Below are 13,661 nucleotides of genomic sequence, written 5' to 3' on the forward strand. Positions count from 1 at the left end.
GGTAAATTTAGTTAGCTCAGGACTAAGCCTGAGCTGTGAATCTGGGTCAGGTTTCAGTGAGTCAAGGCTGGATGACTCATCCTGACAGCTCCTCTGGTGCCTCCCCCTGTTTGTGGGACATTTGAGAATGTTCTAGAGCTAGTGGGCAGGAGTTTAGGAGGAGCTGCCTTGAATATTTATGAGTCCGCGGCCAATCCCCAGTAGTGGGCTGGCAGAGGGGCAGAGCTTATCTAATCAGTAGGCATGAGCCATGCCAGCAGGGACAGTCAGATGGAAGATGGAGATGCAGTGTTGAGGAGGCCCTTGAGGCACACCCCCTAGTCTGGGGGGGGGGGGGGAGAGGGTGTCCTACCTTAGGCCAGGGTTCAGGTGCTGGAAGGATCCTGCTATAACACACTGAAGGAATCCCTTCCTGGAGGCACTGGAATAAGAGAAGACAGCGTGAGTAGATCAGCACTGCTGGGGATTAACAAGGGGGGAGAAATGTAGCCAGTCTCCCTGAACACAGCGGTGTGCTTAAGTCTTCATCTTACCCTGGGAGATCTCCTGAGAGTCAGCCGGGTGGGGTGGCAAAGAGTCAGTCTGGAGTACTGGTGTGAAGAAGTTAGCCTGGAGGGCTAGTGAAAGGGGCAGCTGCAGCCAGGTGGGTTGGCAGTGCCTGAAGAGGTGGTGCTGGGATCAGTAGCCACAGGAGTAATACAAGCTGTTCACTTTATTTTTGCTACACAACAAGGGGCTGCGAGTTCCTGTTAGATCAACTAACAGTGATTCAGCTGGAGCCAGCATGCAAGTGTGTGCAGGAGGAGAGTAAAGGAGACTGTATATAGACTGTGTATAGGAAGATGTCCCTGAAGTTGTTGCCAAACGTTTTGCTGAAGTCAAGTGGGCATCCCATAACCTCCCATCCCTATCCAAGTTATTAACCCTCAATAAATAACAAAAATAAAGTCACAAACTGTTCTCTGACTCTGGAGTGCCTTTGACAATTCAGTGTGCCTGGTTGCGCAGGAGTGCCCTACACTAGTAAACAAAGACCTCTTTATGCTATATGGGGCTAAGTGCCTATGTGAATGAGTCTTTACCCAAAGATTTGTTTTATTTCCTTTCTATAAATTATTACTTGGTAATTATTATTTACATATCATTGTTTTCTGAACAGCACTTCCAGATCAGTGCAAGCCTATGCCCTGCCATAAAGAAGGATACAAGGAGTGTAAAGATGGGAAAGGAAACTATACCTGTGTGTGCAAACCGGGATGGCAGGGAGTGCGCTGTGATGAAGGTGAGTGACCAAACGTAGTTCATAAGTAGAGCTGCGTTGAACCAGCTAACATTTATTCAACCAGCAGAAAACAGCAGCAAAGCAGCCATTATTATGTTATCTTCTGGATTTTCTAGAAATGTGATTCCTGTCTCTTGAAGTTTTGTGTTTCAATTTAGATTAGCTTCTAGAAAATAATCTGTGTAGTTTCTCCAGGCATGGCTATTTTACCTTTGTATACCACGTTTGTCCAGTGCTAGCAGAAGTGGGTTTGTAAAGGTCAAAACTAAGCATGTCAATTGTGGGAGAAGGATCTAGACCAGGGATCTCCAAACTATGGCCCTCCAGCTGTTGCAGAACTACACATCCAATGAGGCATTGTAAAACTCTGACATTCACAGACATGACTAGGCATAATGGGAGTTGTAGTTCCTGAACAACTGGAGGGCCATAGTTTGAAGACCCCTGATCTAGACCTTGACTTGCCTGTTGAAGAATGGAAATGCAGTTTTTTATGTCTACACAAGGGATCAACAAATGTATCCACTCAGGAAAATGAATACAAAGTGTTCTCCAGATGGTATAGCATTCCCTTTTACTTCAAGAGATTGTAAGATCAGAAGGTTTTTTATCTTAATGCACTCTATGTCTATATCTTCTGGGTGCAGCAGCCCCCCTGATGCCCCATCTCAATCCAGCGATGTCCTGGACTGTCTCAGCTTTCCGGGACTCCCCTTCTCATTGGCTAAGAAACAGCAGCAGCGCCATTGGCTCTTGCTGCTGTCAATTAAAGTCACAGGGGAGGCAGAGCAAAACCGTAGCTCTGTGTCTGAATGGATACACAAAGCTGTGATTCGGTTCAGGTGCCCCAATAGCAAGCTGCTTGCTGGGGGGGGCACACAAAGCAACTGTACAGAGTAAGTTAGGCCCCCTTCACATGAACGATCCGATCAGATCCGCCTGTTAGTTTTTTAGGCGGATCTGATCGGATCCCCCATGCATCCCTATGGGGCAGCGGATGTCAGCGGAGACATGTCCGCTGACGCCTGCTGCCATCCGCATCCGATCCTGTCCGTGAAATCCAGACGGATGGAAACCCTATTATCCATCCGTCCGGGGGATCGGACGGGATCGGATGAGAGCGGACAGGCAGTCCGCTCTCATCCGATTGCCCCATAGAGAGCAGCGGGGCTCTGACACCTCCCTCTCTGCACATAGTGCGGAGACGGAGCTGTCATCCGCTTGCTCAGCGGGGATCAGCGGATCGATCCCCGCTTAGCAGAGAATGGTCCGCACTGGGCAGTGAACCGTGTAAAAGGAGCCTAAGTATAATACATTTGTTATTTTTATTGAAAAACAAAAACGAGACTTCACAATCACTTTTACAAAATCTCTCCATCATTTTCCTCCAATAATCCACCAAGCTCCCTAATTCATCTGTGGTGGCCATGGCCCATTATAAATCCCTTCTGGAGCGAGGTACACAAATTTAAATCACAAAACACTATATACACCTTGGACTTCACCCCAGCCCAATTCCTCATACACCACTCATCTCTTCCGAAAAAAAAACATACTTCAAATCACTAGCCATGCACCAGAATGTGAACGCAGCCAGAATGTGTGTTCCTGCCTCCCGGCATTCGACAGAACCCCCCAAGATTGAAGATTGGCTTCATAGGGTAAATAAAGTAACAGAAAGCACATGATGATATACAAAAACTTGGGAATGGTGGCACCATTTCACTGAATCGGCTCAATATACCCAAATAACCACGTTCCCACCTTCCCACCTTGATGACTGAGCCTGACTTGTTTTACAGGAGAGTTAGACCTACAGAAGAGGCACCAGAATGAGATTGGTTGCCTCGTCCTATCTACCATCCCCTCGTCCTATCTACCATCCCTTTGTCCTATCTACCATCCCTTCGTCCTATCTACCATCCCTTCGTCCTATCTACCATCCCCTCGTCCTATCTACCATCCCTTCGTCCTATCTACCATCCCCTCGTCCTTCCTTCCATCTACCTCCCCATAATATCAGTTTTTAGATTAAATATGTATGCTTTAATGAAGGCTCCACAGCCGTAACACGTCAGAATATAGCCTGTGCCTGTGTACTCAAGTAACAAGTAAAGTACTTTTATTCAAGAGCATCCGAGTGGCCAGCCTTCCTGATTCAATAATCTTACCTATGGGACCTGAAGGCCCTGCCTATAGCGCCAGATTACAGTTCATTGACTTCCACATTAGCAGTAGAGCTGGGGTAACAAATTTGTTTTCTCTTATAATTGATTTTGTTTTGTATTGTATACTTTTATAAAACTTTTCAATAAAGCTCTTGGTAAACAAATAAAGTTTAAAACTTTCTCTGAGCATGAGCCTGACCTTCTAATCTACACTAAAGCAGAACCATATGACCATGCATGTAAAGAGTTCCATAGATTTCCATAGATTCCCCCATCCACTTTGCTGGCTATTGTATTCTGATAGCCAGAACCTGAAGCTGTCTGAATACCCAAATATTGCTACACAATCATGCACAGCACAAATAATTTGTTTTTGTTTTTTGCAGATATAAATGAATGTGAGGATCCGGAAAAGGAAAATGCAGGCTGTAGCCAGAGGTGTGTGAACTTTCCTGGTGGATATCGATGTGCGTGTGAAGATGGCTACTACCTGCTGGCAGACAAACACACCTGTAACGGTAACTGGTCTGAAAAAACATATGTATTGTTAGTTCTCACAGTTCCAGACTTTCAGCTATATTACTATAACTAGCTGTTAGCGTACATAGATTGACATTGAAAACCCAAAACCAAAAATATAATATACTGCAGCTTACTAGTCCTTGGGGTGGTAGCTGTATTAGTCAATGGAGGAAGCAGACTGCACCGGCTTACACATATCTATACAGGTCTGCCTTTGTCCATTTTTTGTGCATTGTTTACCATCTGTTATAGCCTGTTGACATGCTTTTTTTTTTATTATGTTTTGCATAGTATTTCTGATAGACAAATACACATTTATTGCATCATGCATTTTTTGATTTGGCCAATGAGGACTGATTTCCTACAGTGACATCATTATTGGCTTTGGAAGGATCTACTTCCAGGGGCTCACAACACATTGCCATAGACTTCCATGGGCCTCACTGTGCTTATACAGTAAATGCACAGGAAAACAGACGTGCCTAATTTTTCAAAACGTGGGTCATAACGTGATCAGCCTCACTGGGTAATGTGTTTCTATGACACATCCATCCATTTTGCATTCAAATTTATGTGTGCTAAAATGTGGATATGCGAACAGGGCCTTTTAGTCCATCTAATATTTTTAAGAAATATCTAGTAAGAAGAGGTCTCTACAAAGATGAGAATTACATAGGGGGAATCCTATAGGTTTCAATAGGAGGGAAATGCCCATGTGTCAGGTTACATAATGCCATTTTATTCTCCTACTGGGTGTTCTGTACGACTCCTATATACACTATATGGCCAGAAGTTTGTGGACACCTGACCATCATCTATATGGGTTTGTTAAACATCTTATTTCAAAACAATAGGCATTAAAGGAGAACTTTGGGGTTCTAAAAATAGCCAACATCCATATTCATCTATGTGCAGCGTCATTGGTGTGATGCTGCAGATATCCCATGACAGCTCTAAGCCCAAGATCTAAGAGATCACATGACCATTGATTGCTCATTTCTTCATCTAATCAGAGCAGAGAGCAGTGACTGTCAGTCAACGTTCTCTCCTCTGCCATTCAATAGAGCGCTGGGTAGGAAAGGGGGTGGGCGCAGATGGCTCCAGATCTCAGCCGTGCACTGAGAAGTGGAGCCAGCTGTCAGTCAGGCAGCTGGGTGGATCCTGACAATAAAGCCTGGATGCTTCTAAAATGTGGAATGGCTCTGTGATATCATCTAATAGTGAGCTTTGGCCCACTGTTGACTGATTCTGGGTCAAAGGAGCGCAAAGTGCATTCTGGTCACCCACAAGAGAAGCATGGCCAAAGGAAGCCTTGGCCATACTTCTCTTTTCATTTACTGTTTCCACCCCTCACCCTTTTTGTTTGTATAACAGTCTCCACTCTTCTATGAAGGCTTACCTCAAGATTTTGGGGTGTTTTTGTGGAAACTTGTTCCCATTCAGCCAATAGAAGGTCAGGTACTAATGTTCAATATTAAGACCTCACAGTCTTTATTCCAATGTATCCCAAGGGTGTTTAATAAGGTTGAGATCAGGGCACTTTGCAAGCCACTTGAGTTTCCCCACATTTAACTCATCAAACCACATCTTTATGGATTTGACTTTGTGTACAGGGAACATGATGAAACACAAAAGCGTATTCCCCAAGCTGTTATCACAAGGTTGGAAGCGCACAATTGTCTAAAATGTTTTGGCATGCTATTGTTTGCCGCTGAAAATTGCATGGCTATGCACCTGATTTTATGTAGCTGGTTTTGGAGTGGGATGTCCAATAACCTTGTATCGGTGTGATTGTCAGGTGCAGACAATCATTGGGCTATATTGTGTACTTACTAATCACACCTGACACTATATTGTCACTCATTGTCAGATAAGTGCGGGTGATCGTTACACTTTCAGGAAACCATCTTAAATTTAGTCACTATATCAAGGTTTTCCCACAAATGTTACTAACGATTCATTGCCATCCCATGTCCATCTCCTGAGAAACTCCATGTTCCCTAATTTTGTCAGACACCCACATTATTTAAGACAACTTGAATGTATTTCATCTCCCCCCTCTACAATTCTGCGTTCAATATAAGGTAATGATTCATTTATTTCTACTGGCTCTGGTGAAACCATCCGTCAGTGCTAGCAAAGACCTCATAAAACAATCTCTAGTAACTAAAAAGCTAATTCTGTTCAATAGAGGGAACCGGTCCTTTGTGATTAAGAGCCCAATTCTTCTCTCCAAATCTCCCAAGTCTTCCAGAGCAGCCAAGAAAGACACATTTAGTTGTAAATCACTGTAATCAATTGACGTTCATTGCAGAGAATTCAAGGGAGGACACAGCAAACAGGCCTTACATAAATCTTGTATCTTTTATTCTCATCCCAGGACACTAAGCAGTGATCATCCAGTATATCAGAATACATTTGTGTTCCTCTATTTGTTATCCTGCCTGCCTCCCCTCACATTATTATTTATTTTTTTCTTACCCTCTATTTTCTTGCTATGCTTTTTTAAAGGAACACTCTAACAAAACATGACAGTTTAATAATTAGTAGGCATACAAGGACTTCTTGCACAGTGCCTCTGATATTCTTCCTGGCATTCTGCCCACTAGGCTACCCTCTCCGCCTATTCCTATGATTTTTGATTACCTGGTCCCTTATTGCAATTTGATTGCAGGGAAAGGGGTAATTTAAATGCTTTGATTGAAGAAAATCTGACTTGACTTTCTGCCCTTGACCCATATGCAATCCCTTGGATAAGATTAGATTTCTAGGCCTCATTCACTTGGATGTGCCTATCACATGGCCGTCTTTTCCCACACAGGATGCACATGTTTTTTTGCGCTCCCAGTGGGGACGCAGACAACAATAAAAACTAGAAAACTTAAAATTTCTGGGGAAATTGTGTGAAGTGTTCTTGCCACCACCGGTAGTCTCCAGCTGCAGTGGGCGGAGTAACTATGTGTGTGTGTGGGAGTGGCAGCAGTTGGTGTGGTGTGTGTGTGTGTGGGGGGGTGTGTGTGGTGCGTTTGTGGTGTTGTGGGGTGTGTGTGTGTGTGTGGGGGTGTGTGTGGTGTTGTGGGGTGTGTGTGTGTGTGTGGGGGTGTGTGTGGTGTTGTGGGGTGTGTGTGTGTGGGGGTGTGTGTGGTGTTGTGGGGTGTGTGTGTGTGGGGGTGTGTGTGGTGTTGGGGGGTGTGTGTGTGTGTGTGGGGGGGGGGATGTTGTGGGGTGTGTGTGTGGGGGGGGGATGTTGTGGGGTGTGTGTGTGTGGGGGGGTGTGTAGTGTTGTGGGGCGTGTGTGTGTGGGGGGGGTGTGTGGGTGTGGGGGGGTGTGTGGTGTTGTGGGGTGTGTGTGTGTGTGGTGTGTGTGTGTGTGTGGGGGGGGGGTGTGGTGTGTGTGTGTGTGTGGGGGGTGTGGTGTTGTGGGGCGTGTGTGTGTGTGGGGGGGGTGTGGTGTTGTGGTGTGGGGTGTGTGTGTGGGGGGGTGTGGTGTTGTGGTGTGGGGTGTGTGTGTGTGGGGGGGTGTGGTGTTGTGGGGTGTGTGTGTGGGGGGGTGTGTGGTGTTGTGGGGTGTGTGTGTGTGGGGGGGTGTTGTGGGGTGTGTGTGTGTGGGGGGTGTGTGGTGTTGTGTGGTGTGTGGTGTGGGGTGTGTGTGTTAAAGAGGTGGAAGAAGTAAACCCTCTGAAAAAAAAAAAAAAAAAAAAACAACCTGTAAAGACAAAGGCATAATGAGCTAGTATGCATCGCATACTAGCTCATTATGAAATACTTACCTAAAAACGAAGCCCCCGCAGTGTCGCCCGCTCAGCAACAGAACGGCCGGCATGTTCGGCCGTCCTGCTTCCTGGATCGCGTCCTCTGGCCATCTGATTGGCCGGAGGCGCGATTACATCACTCCCACGCATGCACGTGGGAGCCGCCGGTCACGGCACAGGGCTCTGAAGGAACGGTATGGGTGGCCGTTCCTTCAGAGCGCATGCGCCAATGACGTCATCGGCTGCATGCACTGTAAATATCTTCTAAATGGTGCAAGTTTAGGAGATATTTATAGAACCTATAGGTAAGCTTTAATATAGGCTTACCTATAGGCAAAAGTCTTTAAAGCGGAGTTCCACCCAAAAGTGGAACTTCCGCTTTAGGGAGTCCTGACCCCCCGACATGCCACATTTGGCATGTCATTTTTTGGGGGGGGGAGCGGGTACCTAGATTTGACATGTACCCGCTCCCACTTCCGCTCGGAGCGCCGCGGCGCCCTGAGCGGAAGTTCTCCTCTCCCCCTCCCTCCCTGCAATCTTCTGGGACACGTCAGAGGTCCCAGAAGATTGCCGGCCAATCACGGCGCGCAGCGCGACTCGCGCATGCGCAGTGGGTACCCGGCTGTGAAGCCGCAAACTGTAACAGCCGGGTGCCCACAGCAGTGATGCCGGCGCCGAGGGAGAGGATCGAGGCTTCCGGCGGCCGCATCGCTGGACCGTTGGACAGGTGAGTAAATGGCTGGAACTCCGCTTTAAAATGGGTTTACAGCCACTCTAAGAAATGTTGGCAGTTGGAAACAAACGGTCTAGTTTTGAACATTTCGCCATTCATTCTTATGGGGCAACTTATCAAAGATTGGAGGTGCCCATCTTCATACGGCTCTAGTTTAAAAGCTCTAAATCTCACAGCTTAGAGACTTATACCATAGGAATCACAACACCCTGGCCGACATTCCGTTGTATAGTATGTCTATGAAACATTAAAACTGAAGGCACAGTCACAGGTTAGAAAACAGCCTTGAAATTGGAGATGGTTTGAGTGCAGTTTCAATGAATTTCAATAGGCGGCGTGAGTTGGAAACAAACAGTCATAGTGTAAAAACTATTAGGGTTATGGCTTAGTTGTGGACATGTTAAGGGGCAGCAGGGATAGGTTTTGATGTAACATTTGTGTAGGTGGCCTTAAAAATGAGGGAGTGGCAGCAGTTTAGAAATTGTGGCGAGATTTCTTCGCTCACTGTCTAACCATTTATTCCTATGGGGCCAATTTCGCCAAATTTCGCCACTAAAACGACAATATTTTGCAAACCATTCGGTGAAACCTTCCAAAAAGTAATAGCAACGCGATCGGGAACCATTCGCTCATTTCGGTATATTACTTGTCTATGTAGTGTAAAAACTGTGGGAGGAGTTAGGGGTGCCAAATTTTCCCATAGGCTTTCCTTATAATAAGAACTAGAAAAGCTACAATTTCTGGGGAAATTGTGTGAAGTGTTCTTGCCTCCACCAGTCAGGTTGTGAAAACTATCGGGACTATGGCTTAGCCGTGGACATTTTTAGTGGCAGCAGGGATAGTCAACGTTTTGATATAAGATTTGTGTAGGTGGGCTTGAAAATGAGGGAGTAGTTTAGAAATCATGTCCTCATTTTTCAGCTCCCACTCTAGTTTTGAACATTCCGCCATTCATTCCTATGGGACCAATTTCGCCATGAAAACGCTGATATTTTGTGAACCATTCTGCGAAACGTTCCACAAAGTAATAGCCCACCAATCGGGAACAATCCGCCTGTTTAATTATATTACTGTCTATGTAGTGTAAAAACTGTGGGAGGAGTTAGGGTGATAAATTTGGCTAGAATAATAAGAATATATATGTGAAATAACAGTAAGTGGTCTTGCCATGCAAGAACACTTAATAATATATATCTGAAAGAATAGTAAGTGTACTTGCCATAGGCAAGAGCACTTAATTAGAATTTAGCTTTGAATACACTAGGGCCACATTCACACAGATATACTTTTCCATACATCCCTGCGAAAGGCCATCTTTGTCCGCTAGAGATGCAGAGGTGTTCCGTGCATCCATATGCAGGCGGTGCCATTCATGTGTTTCGGAATGCAGTGGTTGCACGCACACCACCGTTTGTCTCAATTCAGCAGACGTGCAGGTGCATGTCCCCTGACACACATTGTCTGGGTTCGGGGACGTATACCCACACCCTCACCTCTGTCACATAAGGGTTTATTCACTAAAGCTAGAGATTAAAATTAGAAACCAATCAGCTTCTAGGGTTTATTGCTAAAACCTAATTAAACAAGCTGAAGTTAGAAGCTGATTGGTTTCCCTGCAGAATTGTGACAAATGTTGCCCTTTCTAGTTTTAGTAAATAAACCCCATAGGGACCAGCAGCTGTGTCTGTGCTGCCGTCCAAAAGACATGAATGGCACTGCCTGGGTTCGGATGCACGGAACACCTGTGCATCCCATGAGGACAAAGATGGCCCTTCCCAGAGGTGTATGGATAAGTGAATGAAAAGCATAATTATTATTATTATTATTTTTTTTTTGAATAGAGTGTGGGAGGGCTAAAACTGTTGTCACATATTTATTGCTGTCTGTGTCCCCACTGGGGAGAGTCACCCTTTCTATAAGTTTGTGTGATCATTTTCACTGGGACAGAATGTAATAAGAAATCACACATTTTACAATTGGCAAAGAAGCAGAAGGTCAGAGAAAATCACCACTCTGGTGACATCTGTATAAGAGATGATTTCTACTTCATCTCTATTCTTGTTGTGTCCGTTGGACAGGAAATGCTAGGACATCCCACAAAGGCACACAGACAGCAAAAAAAGTCACTTTTTTCACCCTTCCTTACGCTATCCAATACAAATAAAGTTCTGGCTTCATATATACTTTTACTTAAAGTATATTCAGTTTAAAATAGAAAGTAAACGAAAAATATTTGTGTACACATAAAAAACATTATAAATACCTTTTTTTCTCCTTTTTTTTTTATAAGTGAGCACATTCCCTCTGTTCTCAGCTGCATAAGAATCTTAGAGAGCTGGGGAGGAGAAGCAGCAGCACACTAATCTTCTTAGTGATTGGTGTCAGCTACATAACTGACCACACTGTACTCCCAAGCAGTGGCCTGGCAGCAACACCAGGGATTTCACACAAAGGAAGCAAAACATGGTACAGCAGGCGCATATATCAGGAATATGAAATTCTGGGTTGACATATTCTTTAAGTTACTGTTTAGTTGTCAGGTTGTCAGGTTGATCCGTTTGGTTCCTATTACTTTAATTTCTCCTGAGTTTATGTGTTCTACAGGTAATGTGTGTTTGTCTTCAACAGATAGAAATGAATGTGAACTAAGCCCAGTCATCTGTGGAGGGGCAAAATGCCGTAATACACCAGGGAAATATGAATGTGACTGCAACTCTGGCTATCGGTTCAATACTTCCTCCAAGACATGTGAAGGTAAATCCAACCTTGTGACCAGTTTAATTTAAAATAAGGAAATGCATTACAAAAAATGTTTGTTGCACGATACAATTTTTCTTTGCAGAAACTGTAAGGTGACCTCATTGGAGCTCTTATAGAATGTGAATAGACACAGAAGACAATCTCATTGGGCTGGCTTTGCATTGTTGATTTCCACATGATCAGATTTACATGCATCATTAAAGTTTATGTAAAGCCAATCTTTTATTTATTTTTTATTTTTTGGATAGCTATCTGTGTCACGTCAGTGAGATTTCCCTTCACTTCCTGTCCAGAAAACATAACAGGAGACCTCCCAATTGCAAGGAACCCTCCACCCAATAGCAAGGGAACCCCCACCCAATAGCAAGGGAACCCTCCCACCTGTTCCTCCCTTCTGATGCCTAGTACACATGATGAGAAAATTGGACTAAGAAAACCACTTTCGATACAATCTTATAATAATCTGATCTCTTGGGGGGTGATCTGCAGTTCATGTAAAATATTCTGAAGGGAAAAAAACTAAAAATTTTCTCATATGATACTAAAACAAATGATTTTTGTTTAACCAGTACAGTATTCAGCTGAAAAAAATCAGAAGACCAAGACCACGCCTGAAATGAAAGAATACATTAAATACAACACATTACATCACTTCAGAAGTTGTATTCTGTTGTATGAGAATTTGCGTAACTTTAGTAACCTATTGGTTTTCGATATGAGACTAGCATGCAAAAAAAAGATAAGCATTCGTCTTCTATACTTATCGTGTGTACGAGGCTTTAGACAGTGTCACTGGAACAGGTACTCCCATTGAAAGATTTCCCCTAACCTAAGCAGGCTGGATTTGAAAAAGTCTGGAACCCTTGGATCAGATATTTACAATCCCCCCATCTGAACCTGAGGTAATGGTGGGGTTGTAGGATTTTTACCGGGCGGAGAAATTTCTTACTTCTCTTCTTTTCTTTATTTTCTCCCTTTCTCTATTTCTTATGCACTATCGGCAGGTCATGTTGATCTACTAATGCCTCGTACACACGCATCGATAGTTGGCCGTGAATTTTCGGCCAACATCCGATCGGCCGATTTTCGGCTTGTTAGTATGATGCTTTCGACAACCGACTCCGACTTTTCGGCCGAACAAAATCTGGTGTGCAGGCTATAAAATTTTTGTTGGCCGTCAACAGAACGGCCGATTTTCCGTCAGTCAGTACAGATTTCGGCAGACAAAAATCTGATGAGCAAGACTGGGCATGCTCAGAGAAGAAAAAACACACGGAAAGTAAACCAGCACATGACATCACTTCTGAAGTTGGTTTTTGTTGGCCGAGAAAATTTGTGTGCAGTCTAGAGCACATTTCAACCAACACAACAACACTAGACAAAAGACGGCCGATCGGTCGGCCGATAATTGTTGCGTGTGTGCGAGGCTTAAGTTCATAGACCAATTATTGATACTCGTGGGTACCAGTTTTCCATTTACTTTTGACAGAGTTGCAAGTGTTAACACAGCTCTCCTCCCCACCCTGTTTATGGGCGGTAATCTAAAAGTACTTATGTCTTCCCTTTTACTACTCGTAAAGTTGTAGTTCATTGGTATTAGAGTCGGTATGACCTCTTTGGTTGATAACTACATTTGGATAGGACCAATGTACTTCAATTTTGGTTGTCGAATCTGATGATCTTTTTGCTTGTACCTGCTTTCCTAATTTGTTTTAAAACGTCAACAAATAAATATTGGATTGGAAAGATTTCCCCTAGCTTTCTGTTCTTGGGACAAGTTTTGGTTTTACACATTCACTTCGATAGTGCTGTTCATCAGGATGAGCCCAGAACATCTGTGTAAGCCTTTCAGTGTCATGGTTCCTGTGTAAATGAGGACACGTCTGGCTTTTGGCTATAGTGGGCTTAATGTATTGGAATATTGCTTTGTACACAAAGGAACACTGCTGCCACCAGGGTATCAGCATGCCCCCACACTCCCTCCTCACCGCCAACTCACCAGCTATGCCTAGTTGTATGTTGATACAAAATCATAAATAGGGCCCACGAATTGTAGTAGAGCACCGGGAGACTTAATTCAAAACGGTACCTTACAGCACCAAATAATTCTTAAAACTTCTTGTACTATTGCACTTGGTCAAGGATTTTATGTTGCTGTAAGGTGTGTTTCTGAATAAAGTCTTCCAGTGCTCTGTTCTAATTTGTGGACTCTATCTACATGCCTGAAAAATAGTTTTGCCCTTTGGAAGATAAAATGATAGAGTAATAGGCATGCTTTGGGAATTGACATTTATTTCTGTCTGCATTTTATTTGTAACTAAATAAAAATTCCATCACTCCCAGTCTAGTTAGCCTAGTTACATGAGTGGCAGTGGTTGCCTGAAAAGCAATTTGCAGTGGATTGTTTTTTAGAGGCATTAGATAGGCGTTGAGAAGGTGACATA

General features: G+C 44.1%; 1 protein-coding gene across 1 annotated transcript in view; it reads left to right on the forward strand.

Annotated features, from left to right (window-relative positions):
* Positions 1-13,661, forward strand: part of PROS1 (protein S) — a 105,420-nt gene that overhangs the window by 38,988 nt on the left and 52,771 nt on the right. Inside the window, exons 5-7 of the mRNA XM_082244265.1 lie at positions 1,160-1,282; positions 3,837-3,968; positions 11,086-11,211. Of these exons, the coding sequence (XP_082100391.1) occupies positions 1,160-1,282; positions 3,837-3,968; positions 11,086-11,211 (381 nt within the window). The remainder of the gene's footprint in view (positions 1-1,159; positions 1,283-3,836; positions 3,969-11,085; positions 11,212-13,661) is intronic.

Source organism: Pelophylax lessonae (genome assembly GCF_965119305.1).
Source record: "Pelophylax lessonae genome assembly, chromosome: 2".
NCBI classification, from domain to species: Eukaryota; Metazoa; Chordata; class Amphibia; order Anura; family Ranidae; genus Pelophylax; species Pelophylax lessonae.